This window comes from Crinia signifera, chromosome 3 (assembly GCF_055691185.1).
Source record: "Crinia signifera chromosome 3, ASM5569118v1, whole genome shotgun sequence".
NCBI lineage: Eukaryota > Metazoa > Chordata > Amphibia > Anura > Myobatrachidae > Crinia > Crinia signifera.
Window position 1 is genome coordinate 97,511,121 of NC_139219.1, and position 16,351 is coordinate 97,527,471.

The 16,351-nt window shown below is 45.6% G+C and overlaps 1 protein-coding gene across 2 annotated transcripts in view; it reads left to right on the forward strand.

The window, feature by feature from the left end:
• The window catches only part of LOC146063666 (saccharopine dehydrogenase-like oxidoreductase), a 49,323-nt gene extending 35,012 nt beyond the window's left edge, over positions 1-14,311 (forward strand). Inside the window, exons 9-12 of one of the 2 annotated variants that reach the window (XM_083176250.1) lie at positions 1,873-1,929; positions 12,689-12,800; positions 12,976-13,057; positions 14,069-14,311. In XM_083176250.1, the coding sequence (XP_083032376.1) occupies positions 1,873-1,929; positions 12,689-12,800; positions 12,976-13,057; positions 14,069-14,174 (357 nt within the window). In that variant the 3' untranslated portion in view covers positions 14,175-14,311. Of the gene's footprint in view, positions 1-1,675; positions 1,816-1,872; positions 1,930-12,688; positions 12,801-12,975; positions 13,058-14,068 lie in introns of those variants that run through there. The other variant, XM_083176251.1, reaches the window with a different exon arrangement.
• The last annotated feature ends 2,040 nt before the right edge of the window (positions 14,312-16,351 follow it).

Genomic DNA, 16,351 nt, shown 5'->3' on the forward strand with positions numbered 1-16,351 from the left:
TCTGGCTTCGGCCAGACGAGTTTCAGAATTGGGGGCTCTGTCATGTCGATCCCCTTTTCTTCAGTTTCATGCTGACAGAGCGGAGCTCCGTACAAGTCTTACCTTTTTGACTAAGGTGGTATCGGCTTTTCACTTGAACCAGCCCATTGTGGTTCCAGCCCTTACAGATGATACACCTGATGCGAGATCTCTGGATGTAGTGAGGGCTCTACGAATCTATGTTAGTCGTACAGCCCCCATTAGAAAGTCGGACACTCTCTTTGTTACCTACGACCCGATACGTCGTGGATGGCCGGCTTCAAAGCAGACTATTTCTAGGTGGATTCGCTTGACTATCCGTCAGGCTTATGTTTCTTCTTCTCGAACTACGCCTCAGTGCATCACTGCACATTCAACCAGATCGGTGGGTTCTTCTTGGGCGGCTGCCCGAGGGGTTTCTCTCCAACAGCTCTGTCGTGCTGCTACCTGGTCGGGCTGTAGGACTTTTGTCAAGTTCTACAGGTTTGATACCTTTGCGGCCTCTGCTTCAGTCTTTGGCCGCAGGGTGTTATGGGGTTCTCAGCGCTCACCCGCCCGGGTTGAAGGCTCTGGGACGTCCCCAGTGTAACTCCAGTGACACCTGGTGGATGAAGGAGAAAGAGGGATTTTGTACTTACCAGTAAATCCTTTTCTCCGAGTCCACAGGTGTCACTGGACGCCCGCCCAGCGCTGTTCTCTCCAATTACTTAAAAAGTTCCCTACTAGGGTTCCTTAGGTTATGTTATTACGTTGCCTGTTGACTATGAACGTTTGAGTTTTCAGTGTTATTCTCACTGTCTTTTGTTTCTTCTTTACTTCTAGTATGGAAGGATGTATGTGGTATTAACCTCCTCTTGGAAGTGTGTTTTATCTTCCTGCTCCCTTCCGGGCACAAACTTTAGGACTGGCCTGGGGGGGAAGTAGAAGGGGAGGAGTTAGCCACTCTAATCTTTTTTAAAGTGCCCATGCTCCCTATGGTCGCCTTCTATTCCCCAGTGTAACTCCAGTGACACCTGTGGACTCGGAGAAAAGGATTTACTGGTAAGTACAAAATCCCTCTTTTTTTATTTATTATTAGATAAATAAATGTCTTAAATTTGTTACATGCACCCCTAAAATAAATTTATTTAGCGCAAGCTATCTTTTCTTGCTCTTCCTGCTTCACCTCATTAATGAGTATTCTAGTGGCACGATAAGCGCTGGTATAATACATCTAACCCTGTATTCGTTCTCTTAACAATTTGTGCTGAGAGAGATGGATATTCTTTATGAAGGTACTAATTTAGTCATCTGTGGCCAAGCATGGACATACTTAAAATCTGGACAGTTGGGGTGACTTAAGGACAGCATTTGGGAACCATGGAGTTCCTGATGGGCAATTAAGGGCATACTACTGCATCCATAAAGTATAAACCCTAGAGGTCATTGTTTCCCAATGTCTGTCCTCAAGGCACACTAACAGTCCAGGTTTTCAGGTTGTCCTTTCTCTTTTTCACAGGTGAACGAATTAGTACCTCAATTATTTGCTTCAAACATTTCTGCTTATTCTTGGATAGATATATGTAAAACCAGGATTGTTAGTTTGCCTTGAGGCTCTAGGCTGGGAACCACTGTTCTAGGTGATACATTTACTATGCACTTCTTTTTTTTTTTGTAGGATCAGCAGATGGCATTATTTAAGGGGAAATTTACTAAGATGGGACTTCTATTTCACATGGGATGTTGCTATGGGCAGCCAATCAGATACTACCTATTCTCTGCGAATTGCTCTGATTTTGAAATTTAATTGCAACACAATTTTGATTATGCTGCAGCATTCTTTAATCCTTCATTTTTTCTTTTCTTTTTTAACAGCATCCAAAATTCTTTTCTTTTGGTTATTTCTCTAGTGAAGGACCAACAAAGAATCAGGTAACCTATCCTTTCATTAATTGATTTGTACAAATAAGTTTTTATTAAAAGACTGCACCACATATCTTTTATATTTACTCATGCTTAGATAATGCTGCGCAGTGTATGGTGTGTTGTGTGCTAACTCCTCTCCTCAGAGACACCTGCGCATTCCAGAATTTTGGCTGGGTCTAACGGGGAGACAGAACAACCTGCACAAGACTCCCTGAAATATCAGCAATCTCCCTCTCTCCTTCGTTAGTCTAGCAATCTCCCTCATTTCACCTAGCCCACATTACACAGTTGCATTTTTGGGGGAAAAAAAGGAATAAGAGATAGACCCATTTACACTGAATCATCAGCACCATTTCTCAGCTCTTTAGCAAGTATAGTAGCTCTTACTAACTGCTTTGGGGTTCATCTACATTTGGATATGTCATTTTAAGATTCCTCTTAGATGTATTAGTAGCAGTACACACCCACGCTTCTTGGTGCCACGTTCACAATCGGGGTGTCCCGGCGCTCACCCACTGTGTTGCTTCACGTGGTGGTGGTGGTGGGGGGGGGGGTAGTGCCATGCGATGTGGCGCGGGGGGGGGGGGTTGCCGGGTGATGCGGTTCGCCGAGACGCTCCACGGGGCTGGTGGGTGATGTAGCGGCCCGAGTCGCTCCAGGGGGTGGGAGGGAGTTGTGGCCGCAACCAGCACTGCTCACCTCCATCCGGGGGGGGGGGGGGGGGACGACCAGCTCCAAACTGCTGCCCTCCAGTGGCTGGCGCTCTAGGCAAATGCCTAAGGCTGCCTAGTGGTGGCACCGGCCATGCATATATGGAATTAGACACGCCCTTTGGATGGAACATGACATGTCCCCTCAATGGGGCGCTTTGCTAAATTTTATTTCCAACTATAATCTCCCCGAAACTAGTTTTCAAAAGTAGGCAAGTATGGTTTGAACACACCCCACCCAAATATAACTCTGCACATGTTACATCTGCCCCACCTGCAGTGCACATGGTTCTGTCCATTAAAGAAGTGCTTTTCTTTTGCAAACTAACCAGAAGCTGGTATATCTGTGCCCATTCTCCTGTCACTTCAGAATAATCCTTTGTTCTTATTAAAACTGTTCCAGTTTATGGCTCAACGTGGACCTTGCAACATGAAGGCACTAAATGTTTTCATTTAGAAATACATGATTGAATCCAAAGATGTGAATATTTGTGTGTGCACCTTGGCACAGCAAGGAGTACTCCTAAAAATGTGTCTTATACAGCTCTTTTATTTTTGTTTTTAAGAAGTTTCTACCACAAAATAAAATAGCATTTTTTTTATTGCTCTGTATGGCAAATGTAGGTGCACTCCATTGCAGTCTTGGGCTTCACTGACCATAGGAGAATCCCAGATAAAATCCTTATTTTGCTACCAATGAACCTATGAAATGTTGTAGTATCAGGGAGTAAATGACTCCTCACTGAGGGCCTTATTCTAGTTCACTCTTTCTGACAAAATCCTTCTTGGATGGACAAAACCATGTGCACTGCAGGTGGGGCAGATGTAACTTGTGCAGAGAGAATTAGTTTTGGGTGGGGTTTTACTTCAAAGTGAGATCTATATTGCAGTGTAAAAATAAAGCAGCCAGGATTTACCCTGCACAGAAACAAAATAACTCACCCAAATCTAATTCTCTCTGCACATTTTACATCTGCCCCCCTGCAGTGCACATGGTTTTGTCCATTTAAGAAGGATTTTATCAGAAAGAGTGAACTAGAATAAGGCCCTGAGTGCTGTGTCAAAGATGTCTCACCGTCAGATGATTTGATCAAGCTTAAAGACCTTGCTGTCTGCCTTCTACGGTTTGGTTGTTTTTTGTTGTTGTTTCTTTCTTATTATTCTGGACATGGCCCCTAAAAGACCTAAGTATCTAAGTCCGTATCTCCGGTTACTTTCTTCTAATCTAAATCATCAGGACCCGAGAAGTCACGGTCAGAACCCTCTGCTTTCCCCTCCCCTCCCAACATTGTTGTGCCCCTGGACAACGTGACTGACCAAGAACGTATTAGTAATAATGATGTCTTTAACAGTTGGCACAATGAAAATCTTTTTGATGCTATGCAAAGATGACGTAGAAGCTGAATTCCGCTCTCTACTCTCCAGGATTATCAACGTATGATTGTCAAACTTGGAGGGCATACTGACCATCTTGAGACAAAAATGGGTGAAGTCGTCAGCCTCACAATGATCTGGTTGTATCTCATGAGGCATTGGATACGGAGGTCGCGGCTATGAAGGATAAGATTGAAGATATGGAGGACCAGTAGTGTTGCAACAATTTGAAGCTAAAATAGATCTCAAATAGTAGCTTACGTGACTTTGCCCTTGCTCTATTCAAAAAAAATACTGCCTACTGCATCACCAGCTGACCTCATTGATCGAATTCATATGCCCCCAAAAGCATGCAATTCTGCCAGTGTACCCAGGGATGTCCTAATGAAAATCCGCTATTTTCACATTAAAGCAGCGATATTGAAAGCTGCTAGACCCTCCTCTGATTCGTCGGAGATCCTGGGCTCGTTACAACTGTTTGGAGACCTCTTCTTGGCTACATTGCGTAAGAGACACGCATTCCAGTTCGGCTCACGGGAAGGCAAAATTTCTTTATAGATGGGGTTTCCACACAAAACTCCTGATCTCACGTGAAGGCTCCACTACTGCTGTATCTTCCTTGGAGGAAGGCATGATGGTGTTAACTCAATGGAATATTGCAGGTGCTTCATTGTGCTCCTCCCCGGTTCGTCGACTCCGGCAGGACTGGTCAACGGCGGGGTGAAAGTAACATGTTCTATGTTTGCATGTTCTCACTTTAGTATGACCCTCCTCCACTCTTCTATGCTAATAATGTTTATAATGTTAACTACTATCAATTAGTTTAGACGTTTTTGATTACTAAACTGTTATTGGAAGCCTCCGATGGGTTGCGTTGTTTTCATACCGTTTCCCTTTTGGCTATATACTGTTTTACTATTTGCACATTTTGTGTGCTTAGCGGTGACAGTTGGCTATGAAGTGGTTCAGAGTCGTGCCTTCAATTTGCTTTGTTTATCTATTATAGGCGGCAGGGGATTGTTCACTACCCCCCTTCTTTAACATAATAGTGCCCATGTTGTGTCTCGTTTTAACCCCTTGTGGGGTTATTTCAGTTTATCCTTTTATGTTGTTGTTGTTATCTCCCCCTCCCTTGCCAGATATATTGTTTTGCTTACTATTTTCCACTGTTTGCTATGATTCTAACTCTTTACCCCAGCACTGAATATGGTAAACGTGATTTCTATTAATGCTAAATTCCCCTTCAAAGGGAAGATTAGCACTTAATCTCTTTCGCAGACTTAAAGCTCATATTGTTGCTGTCCAAGAGACTCCTTTTCAACATTCTGCCCCTCCATGGTTTTATAATACACAATACCCCCACTGTTACAATGCCAATGGTCACTCTAAAAAAGCCGGCGTAGCTATCGTAATTTATCAACACTGTCCCTTTAATTTATCTGTACAATGGACAGACCTGGGTGGGAGATATGTGATACTACTTGGCTGTTACTCTGGTGTCTTGTTATGTCCCTAATACCAAACAATTAGCATTTTGTAAAAAATATTGTAAGATTTTAGAGTCTCATGCAAAAGGTGCTTTACTAGTGCTCAGTGACTTTAACATGTGCTGGACCCATCCATAGATAGATCTAGGCCCACCGTTGCATCTTTGAACAAACCACATGACCCGGCTAAATGCTTTAGTAGTCTGTTGGCAGGATATGAGCATTTTGATGTTTGGTGTGCCAAGCATCCTATAGTCCGAGACTATTCATTTTGTTGTCATGTCCATCGGTCATATTCCAGAATTGATCTAATATTAGCTGATAGATGGACATTAGAATCTATCCGTAAAGCCAATATACTCACTATGTCATGATCAGACCATTCACCCCTTTATTTTGTGTGGGATGTTGGGGAGCGGAGAATTGCCCCAGGATCCTGGAGATTGGGCACCTATATTCTTACTCAGCCAGAGGTCTCAGGTGCCATACAGCAAGCTCTTCAACCTATCTGTGTACTTATATCCCCGAGGAGATGTCGGTTTTTACGCATTGGTGTTCACTCAAGACTGACTTAAAAGAGATTATAAAAAGCGATTTGAACTTGCCGAGCTTGACAGTGTACACGAGGCGGACTCTAAGAACAAATCTTTATTTCAACTTTTACTTAAGGCCAGAGAAGAGGTTAACCTTTTCTTCCTGAGTGAGGTGCAACGTAACCTGTCCCGTGTTAATCAGAAGTTTTAAGTGTTCGGTAATAGGGCTGGTCGCTGCTTGGCCCTGAAGTTGAGAGGGTGCAGGGCAAAAGATAGAATCCACGCTTTTTATAATTCTAGAGGAGCTAAGGTTTGTGACCCAGTAGACCTAGCCAATGCCTTTGCTGATTATTACTCTAATCTGTATAATCTTATAAATGAGCTCAATACTCCCAAACCATCGCCTGCCAATATTAATGATTTCTTGTGCGGTATCTCCTTACCAGCTCTATGCTCCGAATCACTTGATTCCCTCTGCTTCCCATGGACTAGCACTAAAGTAGAAGCAGCAATAGACTCATTGCCCCTAAACAAAGTGCCTGGCCCAGATGGCTTCCCGTCTAATTTCTATAAGAAGTTTAAGTCTGATCTTGTTCCTGTCTTACAATCTGCCTTTTATCCTTCCCGATCTGCTAGAGATTTTGTTAGTGGCTTTGTCTCCTCAGGATTTTGTATTTCTAATGGTACTCGTCAAGAGTGCCTTTTATCAAATTTAATTTTCTCTTTAGCGCTTGAACCTCTGGCTGAAAAAAATCAGGAACGTGTATACAATACACGGCCCATTCATTGGTGGTATTAGCTTGTTTGCGGACACTATTCTTCTCTGCTTACTAAAACTCGATATTCCCCTCCCATCCCATCACTTGATACTCGATATGTATTTCCTATTACAAGCTGAAAACTTCTAAAACAGAGGCCCTCCCCTTACATATTCCTGAGGCTGTAGTCAAATCCTTGAAAGAAAAATCTAAATTTGCTTGGCAGGCCAGTTCCCTTTAAATATTTAGGTGTTAATTTAGCGAGGGACAATACTTTTATTGGAATGTAACTATGAACCTCTGTTGAAGACTAGAGATTGGTTGCTACATGAGGTATCCTGGCTTAGTCGCATTGCTGCGGCTAAAATGGTATTATTGCCCAAGTTGATGTACCTCTACGATCCTGAGAATATTGTCCAAAACCCTCTATAACAGAATTAATTAGATTTTCTAAAACCTACGTATGAAAAAACTCTAAACCTAGAATAGCTAAAGGTATTCACACTCTTTCCAAACAGTTTGGGGGGGGGGGGGGGGGGTTTGGTAGCTTTCCCAGATATTGAAAAATACCATTCTGGTTGTATTATCTGTATTGTATACTCAAGCTGCAGATTGGTTTGAGCGGGCTGACCCCATACCCTTGGTTGTGATGAAATAGTTTTCCATTCATCCCCTCTCCCTATTGGATGTTTTGTGCTTGCCCCTAAATGATGTTCCTCCCCGGCAAAAGCAGTCCATGCTACAGTCTCAACATGGCATAAGTTAGTATGGTCTTCCACAACGCTCCTTACCTTGTCCCTAGTTGTCCCGATCTGCCATTGTTCGCTTAATCCTTTGTGAGCTGTCCTTTTTGATTCTTGGGTGGAACGTTGCCTCTCTTCTCTCAAAGATGTTTTTCTAGACCACTCTCTGGAAGTGTTCATTCTAACACCCGCCATCTTTGAAAACCCATGCAGTTCCTCTTCCCTGCTTGGGGTGTCGCTGTGTGCTGTAGAGACCAAATTGTAATTATATATTTATATTCTCTCTCTCTCTCTCTCTCTCTCTCTCTCTCTCTCTCTCTCTCTCTCTCTCTCTCTCTCTCTCTCTCTCTCTCTCTCTCTCTCTCTCTCTCTCTCTCTCTCTCTCTCTCTCTCTCTCGTCAGCATATTCAAATTAGACTGCCTGGACTTTATAAGACTTGTCCTCAAATACTCCGTTTGTCTTGTTTTTAGAACTTGTGGAGTACTTGTCTGATTATTTTTAGTTAATTAATTCGTACATTATGGACAGCACGAAAACCTGGCCTGCTCTGAACACTTTGTGGTAGAATTTAGAAATTCTGGGTGACATTCTATGATTTGCGGGGGGGGTTTTTTTGCGATTTTTTTTTTTTTCCCGCAAAAACGGCCGAAATCGCATGTTTTTCCATTTTCGCATATTTAATGAGCTGTGAAAAAAGTGCGATTTTGGCCAACAAGTTGGACACACTGGAAATGCGATGGCTGCTTTTCGCACAGCACATCGCATCCAGATGTTTTCACATTAAAAAGTATACAAATCGGCTATGCGATTTGTATAAACTGTGTCTATAATTCTCCCCAAAAATCAGACCAGGTTCTGATGGGCGAATTTGCCAGAACCCTGCACAGATCATTGCGATCTGTGCAGGGTTCTGGTGTAAAAAAAAGTTTAAACAGTTAAAATAAAAAAAAAAAACAGCGCGGGGTCCCCCGCCAGAGCATAACCAGCCCCGGGCTCATTGAGCCGGTGCTGGTGACATAAAATCAGGGTCCCCGACAAATAGGGGTCCCCTTAATTTAATGAAACCAGCACCAGGCTCAAGGTCCGGCGCTGGTTCCCGAAATACGGCGGACAAAATGACTAGGGGTCCCCCGTATTTTAAGAACCAGCACCAGACCCAACCAGCCAGCAGGGTAATGCCACAGCCGGGGGACACTTATTATATAAGGTCCCGCGGCCAAAGCATTATCCCCCTGGCTGGTCAGCATGGGCAGGGGTCCTGGGGAAGTGGGGACCCCCCCAATGAAGGGGTCCCCCCCTCCAGGACTTACCAGCCCATGCTGAAAGTCCAGGGCTGTCCCCGATGCCCCTGGGCGGTGGGCATCAGGCTGATGCAAAGTGTAAAAAAAAGATTAAAAACTATTGTTTTCTACTGTAGAACTATGAGTCCCAGCAAGCCTACCCCGCATGCTAGGACTTGGAGAACCACAAGTCCCAGCATGCTGGGCATTACAGGGCCCGCTGGCACTTGTAGTTCTACAGTACAAAAAATAGTTAAATAAAACACACTGACACCCTGAAAATTAAAAGTTTAATACATACATAACACACACACTGATACTTACCTACCTTGAGCCCGTAGGTCGGTCCCTGGGTCTGGGGGCCGGGGCTCCTGGACAGAAGAGTCCGGTTCCGGGGCCTTGGTCCTGGTTCCGGGGCTGGTCCGGGGTCCTGGGCTCCAGGGCTGATGTCTCCGGGGTCCAGGATCCGAAGTAGTCCAAAAGGGGTTCCTAAGGACGGAAATCCTACTCACCTGGTCCCCGGCGACGACCTCGGCATCCTCTCCGGCAGACGCGCTGCTCCCGGCTGGTACCCGCTCACGGACTGGAGAGGCGCAGAGATGTTTCATCTTCCGCGCCTTTCCTCCGACTTTCTCGGCTCCTGATTGGCCGCTAGGCAGGGGTGGGCTGGGCCGGGGGGCAGGGTGCCATATGCCCCCCGGGCCAATACATATATGCGGCACTAGGGCCGATTGTGCTGCGCATGCCTGACAGCCGGGAAGGATCTTCTGCCTGCCTCCCCGGCTGTCAGTGTCAGGATGCGGCCGCTGCTCAGCTCACTGCTGTGTGCAGACGCTTAGGAGGGCTCTGTGAGGGGGCGGGGCTTAGCTGGGCTCCGTGAAGGGGGTGGGGCTCCACAGAGCTCCGTGGAGGGGGCGGGGCTTATCGGGCTGAGCTGGGGGAGACGCTGACAAAATGGTCACTTGCAAGCTGAGCTGACTGCACTGCTGGGTGCAGACAAGCTAGCAGCCTTTGTGATTGTGCGGCTCACACCTTCCTTCCCTCCCACAGTAGCTACAAGATACAGTAAGTAAGCTACTGGTTATTATTTTTTTTTTTTCAATGAAAAATTTTAAATCTTAAACTGCCTTCAAATTACACAATGGGCCTGATTCAGACATAATCGTACAGCTGCCATCAGCATCGGGCCATTATTGGTAGATGGTGAATGCACAAGAGTCGCAATGCATATGCGTGACCAGGCCTAGCAAACAGACTGCTACATTTTCCCTTCGCTGGCCGATCGCAAGATGACTGACAGAAAGTAGACATCTAGGGGGGTAACCGGCCATTTAGTGGGAGTGTCAGACTGGGCATGTGAGAAAAATGCTGGGTGTGCCTCGGAGGATATGTGGCGACAGAAGCAGCCCGGATGTGCCTGTATTTATAGCGGTCATCGAGTAAGTAATTGCAGCCGCCGAGTAAATCATCGCAGCTGCCTAGTAAATGGCGGCTGTTGTGGCTGGTGTCCAGTGTAAAAATAATTTGATGGTGAGCAGTTTCTGACAGGATATGGACATATTCAATCCGGTGCAAATCTACAAGTTTAGGGGGGAGCAGCCTGTGGTGTCATTGCATTATTATTATACAGGGGGAGCAGTCTGTGGTGTCCTGTTCTAAACGCAAGGGAGCAGCCTGTGGTGTCTTGTTCTTTACGCAAGGTAGCAGCCTGTGGTGTCTTGTACTTTACGCAAGGGAGCAGTCTGTGGTGTAATGTTCTTTACGCAATGGAGCAACCTGTGGTGTCCTGATCTTTACGCAAGGGAGCAGCCTGTGGTGTCCTGATCTTTACGCAAGGGAGCAGCCTGTGTTGTCTTGTACTTTACACAAAGGAGCAGTCTGTGGTGTCCTGTTCTTTACGCAAGGGAGCAGTCTGTGGTGTCCTGTACTTTAGGCAAAGGGAGCAGTCTGTGGTGTCCGGTTCTTTACGCAAGGGAGCAGCATGTGGTGTCCTGTTCTTTACGCAAGGGAGCAGCCTGTGGTGTCCTGTTCTTTACGCAAGGGAGCAGCCTGTGGTGTCCTGTTCTTTACGCAAGGGAGCAGCCTGTGGTGTCCGGTTCTTTACGCAAGGGAGCAGCCTGTGGTGTCCGGTTCTTTACGCAAGGGAGTAGCCTGAGGTGTCCTGTTCTTTACGCAATGGAGCAGTCTGTGGTGTCCTGTTCTTTACGCAAGGGAGCAGCCTGTGGTGTCCTGTTCTTTATGCAAGGGAGCAGCCTGTGGTGTCCTGTTCTTTATGCAAGGGAGCAGCCTGTGGTGTCCTGTTCTTTACGCAAGAGAGCAGCCTGTGGTGTCTTGTTCTTTACACAAGGGAGCAGTCTGTGGTGTAATGTTCTTTACGCAATGGAGCAGCCTGTGGTATCCTGTTCTTTACGCAAGGGAGAAGCCTGTGGTGTCCTGATCTTTATTTATGCAGGAGAGCAGCTTGTGATGTCTGGAGTTGATATAATCAACTCCAGGCCTAATCTTTTCTTTTATTAATACATATTTTTTTAAATGAAAAACCTGCAATGCGCTGTTACTTATGGGCCAGTGCTCTGGTCTTGCCCCCCAGGCTAAAATTTGCCAGCCAGTCCCTGCCGCTAGGCGGCCAATAGAATCATTCGGAGGAAAGGTGCGGAAGATGAAACATCTCTGCGCCTCTCCAGTCCGTGAGCGGGTACCAGCCGGGAGCAGCGCGTCTGCCGGAGAGGATGCCGAGGTCGTCGCCGGGGACCAGGTGAGTAGGATTTCCTTCCTTAGGAACCCCTTTTGGACTACTTCGGATCCTGGACCCCAGAGACATCAGCCCTGGAGCCCAGGACCCCGGGCCAGCCCCGGAACCAGGACCAAGGCCCCGGAACCGGAGTCTTCTGTCCAGGAGCCCCGGACCCAGGATCCAGGGACCGACCTACGGGCTCAAGGTAGGTAAGTATCAGTGTGTGTGTTATGTATGTATTAAACTTTTATTTTTCAGGGTGTCAGTGTGTTTTCATTAACTATTTTTTGTACTGTAGAACTACAAGTGCCAGTGGGCCCTTTAATGCCCCGCATGCTGGGACTTGTGGTTCTCCAAGTCCCAGCATGCGGGGTAGGCTTGCTGGGACTCATAGTTCTACAGTAGAAAACAATAGTTTTTAATCTTTTTTTTACACTTTGCATCAGCCCGATGCCCACCGCCCAGGGGCATCGGGGACAGCCCCGGACTTTCAGCATGGGCTGGTAAGTCCTGGAGGGGGGGGACCCCTTCATTGGGGGGGTCCCCACTTCCCCAGGACCCCTGCCCATGCTGACCAGCCAGGGGGATAATGCTTTGGCCGCGGGACCTTATATAATAAGTGTCCCCTGGCCTTGGCATTACCCTGCTGGCTGGTTGGGTCTGGTGCTGGTTCTTAAAATACGGGGGACCCCTAGTCATTTTGTCCCCCGTATTTCGGGAACCATTGCCGGACCTTGAGCCTGGTGCTGGTTTCATTAAATCAAGGGGACCCCTATTTGTCGGGGACCCTGATTTTATGTCACCAGCACCGGCTCAATGAGCCCGGGGCTGGTTATGCTCTGGCGGGGGACCCCGCGCTGGTTTTTTTTTTTAATTGCGATTTCCTACAAACGTGCGATTTTCAGGACTAAAGAAATCGCACCTATTCGCACTATTTGGCCCGTTTTTCGCATCTCATTAAATATGCGAAAAACGGGCCAATCTTGCGATTTTCAAAAGTGCGATTTGGTGCGATAAAAAACATGCGGATTTTACCGCATAGCATAGAATGTCACCCTCTGTACCTAACCAGATCATGGACTGTGAATAAAGAGGAACATAAACCCATTGAAAATATGTATAACTGAAATGCTTTGTTTTGGCAGATAGAGGATACCTCTTTCACATTGACGTTCTTTGGGGAGGGTTACAGCAATGGCCAAGATCTCGAGAAGGGGAAACCAGACATAAAAATCTGCACACAGGTGTCGGGACCAGGTAAAGGGGTCTTCTAATTTAAATGAATTAAGCAATAAATCATTTTCTATAATCATATGTTCGAGACACTGTAAGCTTTTGTCATATTTCACATTTGGATTTAGACTCCATTACATGGCTAGATTTTCTTCTTGTTGATGATTTTTTATTTTTCAATGCACTTTGTGTTTTACAGAAAGTGGATATGTGACTACTCCAATAGCAATGGTGCAAGCCGCTGTGACCATTCTAAAGGAACCAGACTCTCTCCCAGAAAAGTAAGCACAATATACCGTAATAGGCATTCTAATATGCTCTCAGATGACTTAATTCAGAGCTGTAAATCTGATGTATATAGGTATACTTCTGATCGTGTGAGAGCTGCACGTGTGTGTGTGTGTGTGTGTATATGCTGCTTTTTGCATTTGCAGATCTTTTTTCCAACATCGCTCGCAGTGCCCTGGATGTTTGTGTGTGGACTGGGGGTGGCGACAGGCATCATTACCGAAAATAGGCCTGTTGGCCCCGATTTCTGGGTGGCTGTCTCCATGGACACTGTTTCACTGGTTTCAGCAGCGTTAGAGTTACTTAGATGGCTGAGGTTCAAGCAGATCCAATGTTGCGTCCTCTGATGCCGAAGGGGATCAGAGAAGCCGTCGGGCGGAGTCTTTCTACTGAAGACTTCTCTTGCAAGATTAGCATATCTCACAGCAGCTGTGTGATAGACAGTCTCTGACTCAAGCCCTTGGTTTACACTTAGACATTGATAGGAGTCCTTATTTTACCATCTTCAGTTTGCATCAGTGGCACAGAAAGCCATTCAATGTGTTAGCAGGCCAGGTGTATGCAATGTTCTCATTGTTATCAGGAAAGCAGACCATAGGCCTAATTTCAGACCTGATCGCATGGGGAAAAAGTGTTCTCAAAATGGTCAAACCCATGTGCACTGCAGGTGGGGAAGATGTAACCTGTGCAGAGAGAGTTAGATTTGAGTGGATTGTGTTCAAACTGAAATCTAAATTGCAGTGTAAAAATAAAGCCGAAACAATATAACTCCGCCAAATGTAACTCGCTCTGTACATGTTACATCTGCCCCACCTGCAGTGCACATGGTTTTGTCCATTTTGAGGATCAGATCATTGAAAATATTGCTGTGTAACACGGGACTTACTAAGCCGGGGTTGGTGCAGGTTTTGCCTGGAGGACAGATTATTATAACTCTTAGGAAATGTTTGGTAATACTGCAGATTAATGATTATATGACATTCCTCTATTATCTTGTCTTCCAGAGGTGGAGTTTACTCCCCAGGAGCAGCTTTCGCCAAAACCAAACTGATTGAACGTCTAGACAAAGCTGGCATCCATTTTTCAGTCATCAGCAATACAGAATCCTGAGTTATATATTGCACTGTAATTACCATGCATGACTAGCAGAAGCCATAGGTATCTTAGCACACACATGACTACAGATAATACATTATTCATTTATTTTCAGTTGCAATCTGGCTGCAGTAATAAAGTACATTATTGTTGCTATGTTTTTTCTAGAAACTATCCTATAGAATAACATGATCACATGATCAATGCTGAGGTTTTCTGTCCAAGTGGCTGAACCTCCCTGCTTACTGCTGTGTCCTTTTCCTTTGTGCATTTTCTCTGATCCATTCATATTATTGGACTGAATATAGTAGTCACTGTTTAGCACTTATTTGTTTTACTTTAGTAATAAAGCCCCTTTACAGGTAACTGTCCACACACATTTGTATATTCCAATAAGCCACCACTAGAACTCCTACAACTCTCTCCGCCTCCTGCCCACTGTCCTGGGTGCATACACCTGGAGAACAGTCTGCGCAGAACAAAAATAGCGAAGCATGGTGCCTCGCTACGCTCACCATGTGAGGGGATGCGGTGCACTTTTTAAGTGTCCATCTCGACATTCGGGTAAAAATAAAAGGGTGAAAATCCCCATGCCGACCTTTTAACTTTCGACCTTCCCCATGTTGACCTAATGCGTGTCGACCATCAGTCATGTGGACCTTCAGTGGCCAACCTAAGGCTTTTAGACCGAATGTTTATGTATTCTTTGATCCATACCTTGCGCCTCTAACTCCGAGTTTGTCCGATTTCTGCTTGCACTCGTCCTGGGGTGCTAGCAGAAATCTGACAAAACTAGGGCGGCGATTCTGTCTTAAGCCTTGGCGTGGTGCAAACGGCATTGCCGTGGGTAACTTGAGTAATAAAATGCTGGTACTCGTGACTAAATACTACCCACAAGCTATTCACTGCGCACCGTATTAATTTAACTAGTTTGTCTTATGTATTTAGTGTGGAATAATATAAATAAACCTGGCTTTGTATTTAATTGTATCACACCTATAAATCCAGCTTTTAAAAGTGCTGCTTAATTAAATTCCAAAAGACAACAAAATGTAAGATTACTAAGGTGGAATAGTACTATAGATCCATGAGAAACTGTTTTATTATGGAATTTGTTTAATTATTAAAAATCTATTTTTTTAATGCAAGAAGCATCTTGTCTTTTTTTCTTAACAATGGCCGCCACGTCATTCTTCAGTTTGCAGAATTTGCTGCCAAAAGTCTTTGAACATTAGTGACTGTTTCTTTTCTAGTCGTAGTAGATTGTTTTCTTCCTCCAAAAATTTTCTGGATGTTTGGAAAAATGCAGACGTGCACAGGCATTTTTCATGTGGGTCTCTGACATCCGTGCTGACCTGTCTTAGTTACAGATTACTGGAAGTCTCAAACTTACAATTTGCACAGATGATGTTCCGGGAATTGAGAATAGATCTGTCTCTCCCCCTGCAGTCCCCCCATTGATTCCTATGCAGCCTTTCCCCACATTATAGTTATTCATACCGTCACGACTGCCTTACTGATGTTTGGTTGTGATTTCCAGGTCCTCATTTTAAACAGATCAGTTGTTGCAACTCACTGCCTTCTATTTTCCCCTGACCGCTCTCGCATGCTCCACTCACCAATCTGAATCCTCAATGGGTGACTGCACTGCTGCACCTCGGGGATCCCCAGTGCACAGTTTGGGGACCACTGCCATTTTGTGATTTTACAGTATGTATAGAAATCACAAATGATGCCATTTATGTATAAAGGTCCATACACAATGGGCGACTTTGAGCTGAAAGTCGCTCAAAACAGCATGTTTGAGCGGCTTTCAGCACAAAGCCGCCCAGTGTGTATGCCCCGGCGGTGAGCGCTGCCGCGCACTCCCGCAACATCGCGGGGAAAGCCGTTCATCTGCTGGTATTACCAGCAGATGAACGGCTTTGAGGACGGCTTTGCATAGCTCTGTGCTATGCAACGCCATCTTCCCCCCTTCCCCCCCCTCCCCGCGCCATCAGCACCAGGGAGGGGGAAAGCCGCTCAGTGTGTATGCACTGAGCGGCTTCCCCCCCAGCAATGAACGTGATCATCGCTGTCCATACACGCTGGGCAGAGTCGCCCAGTCTGTATGGACCTTAAGGCTTCCATGGCTTATAGTACACCAATGATTAACACAATACTGTTATTGTAATTAGGGAACAGTCATTTCC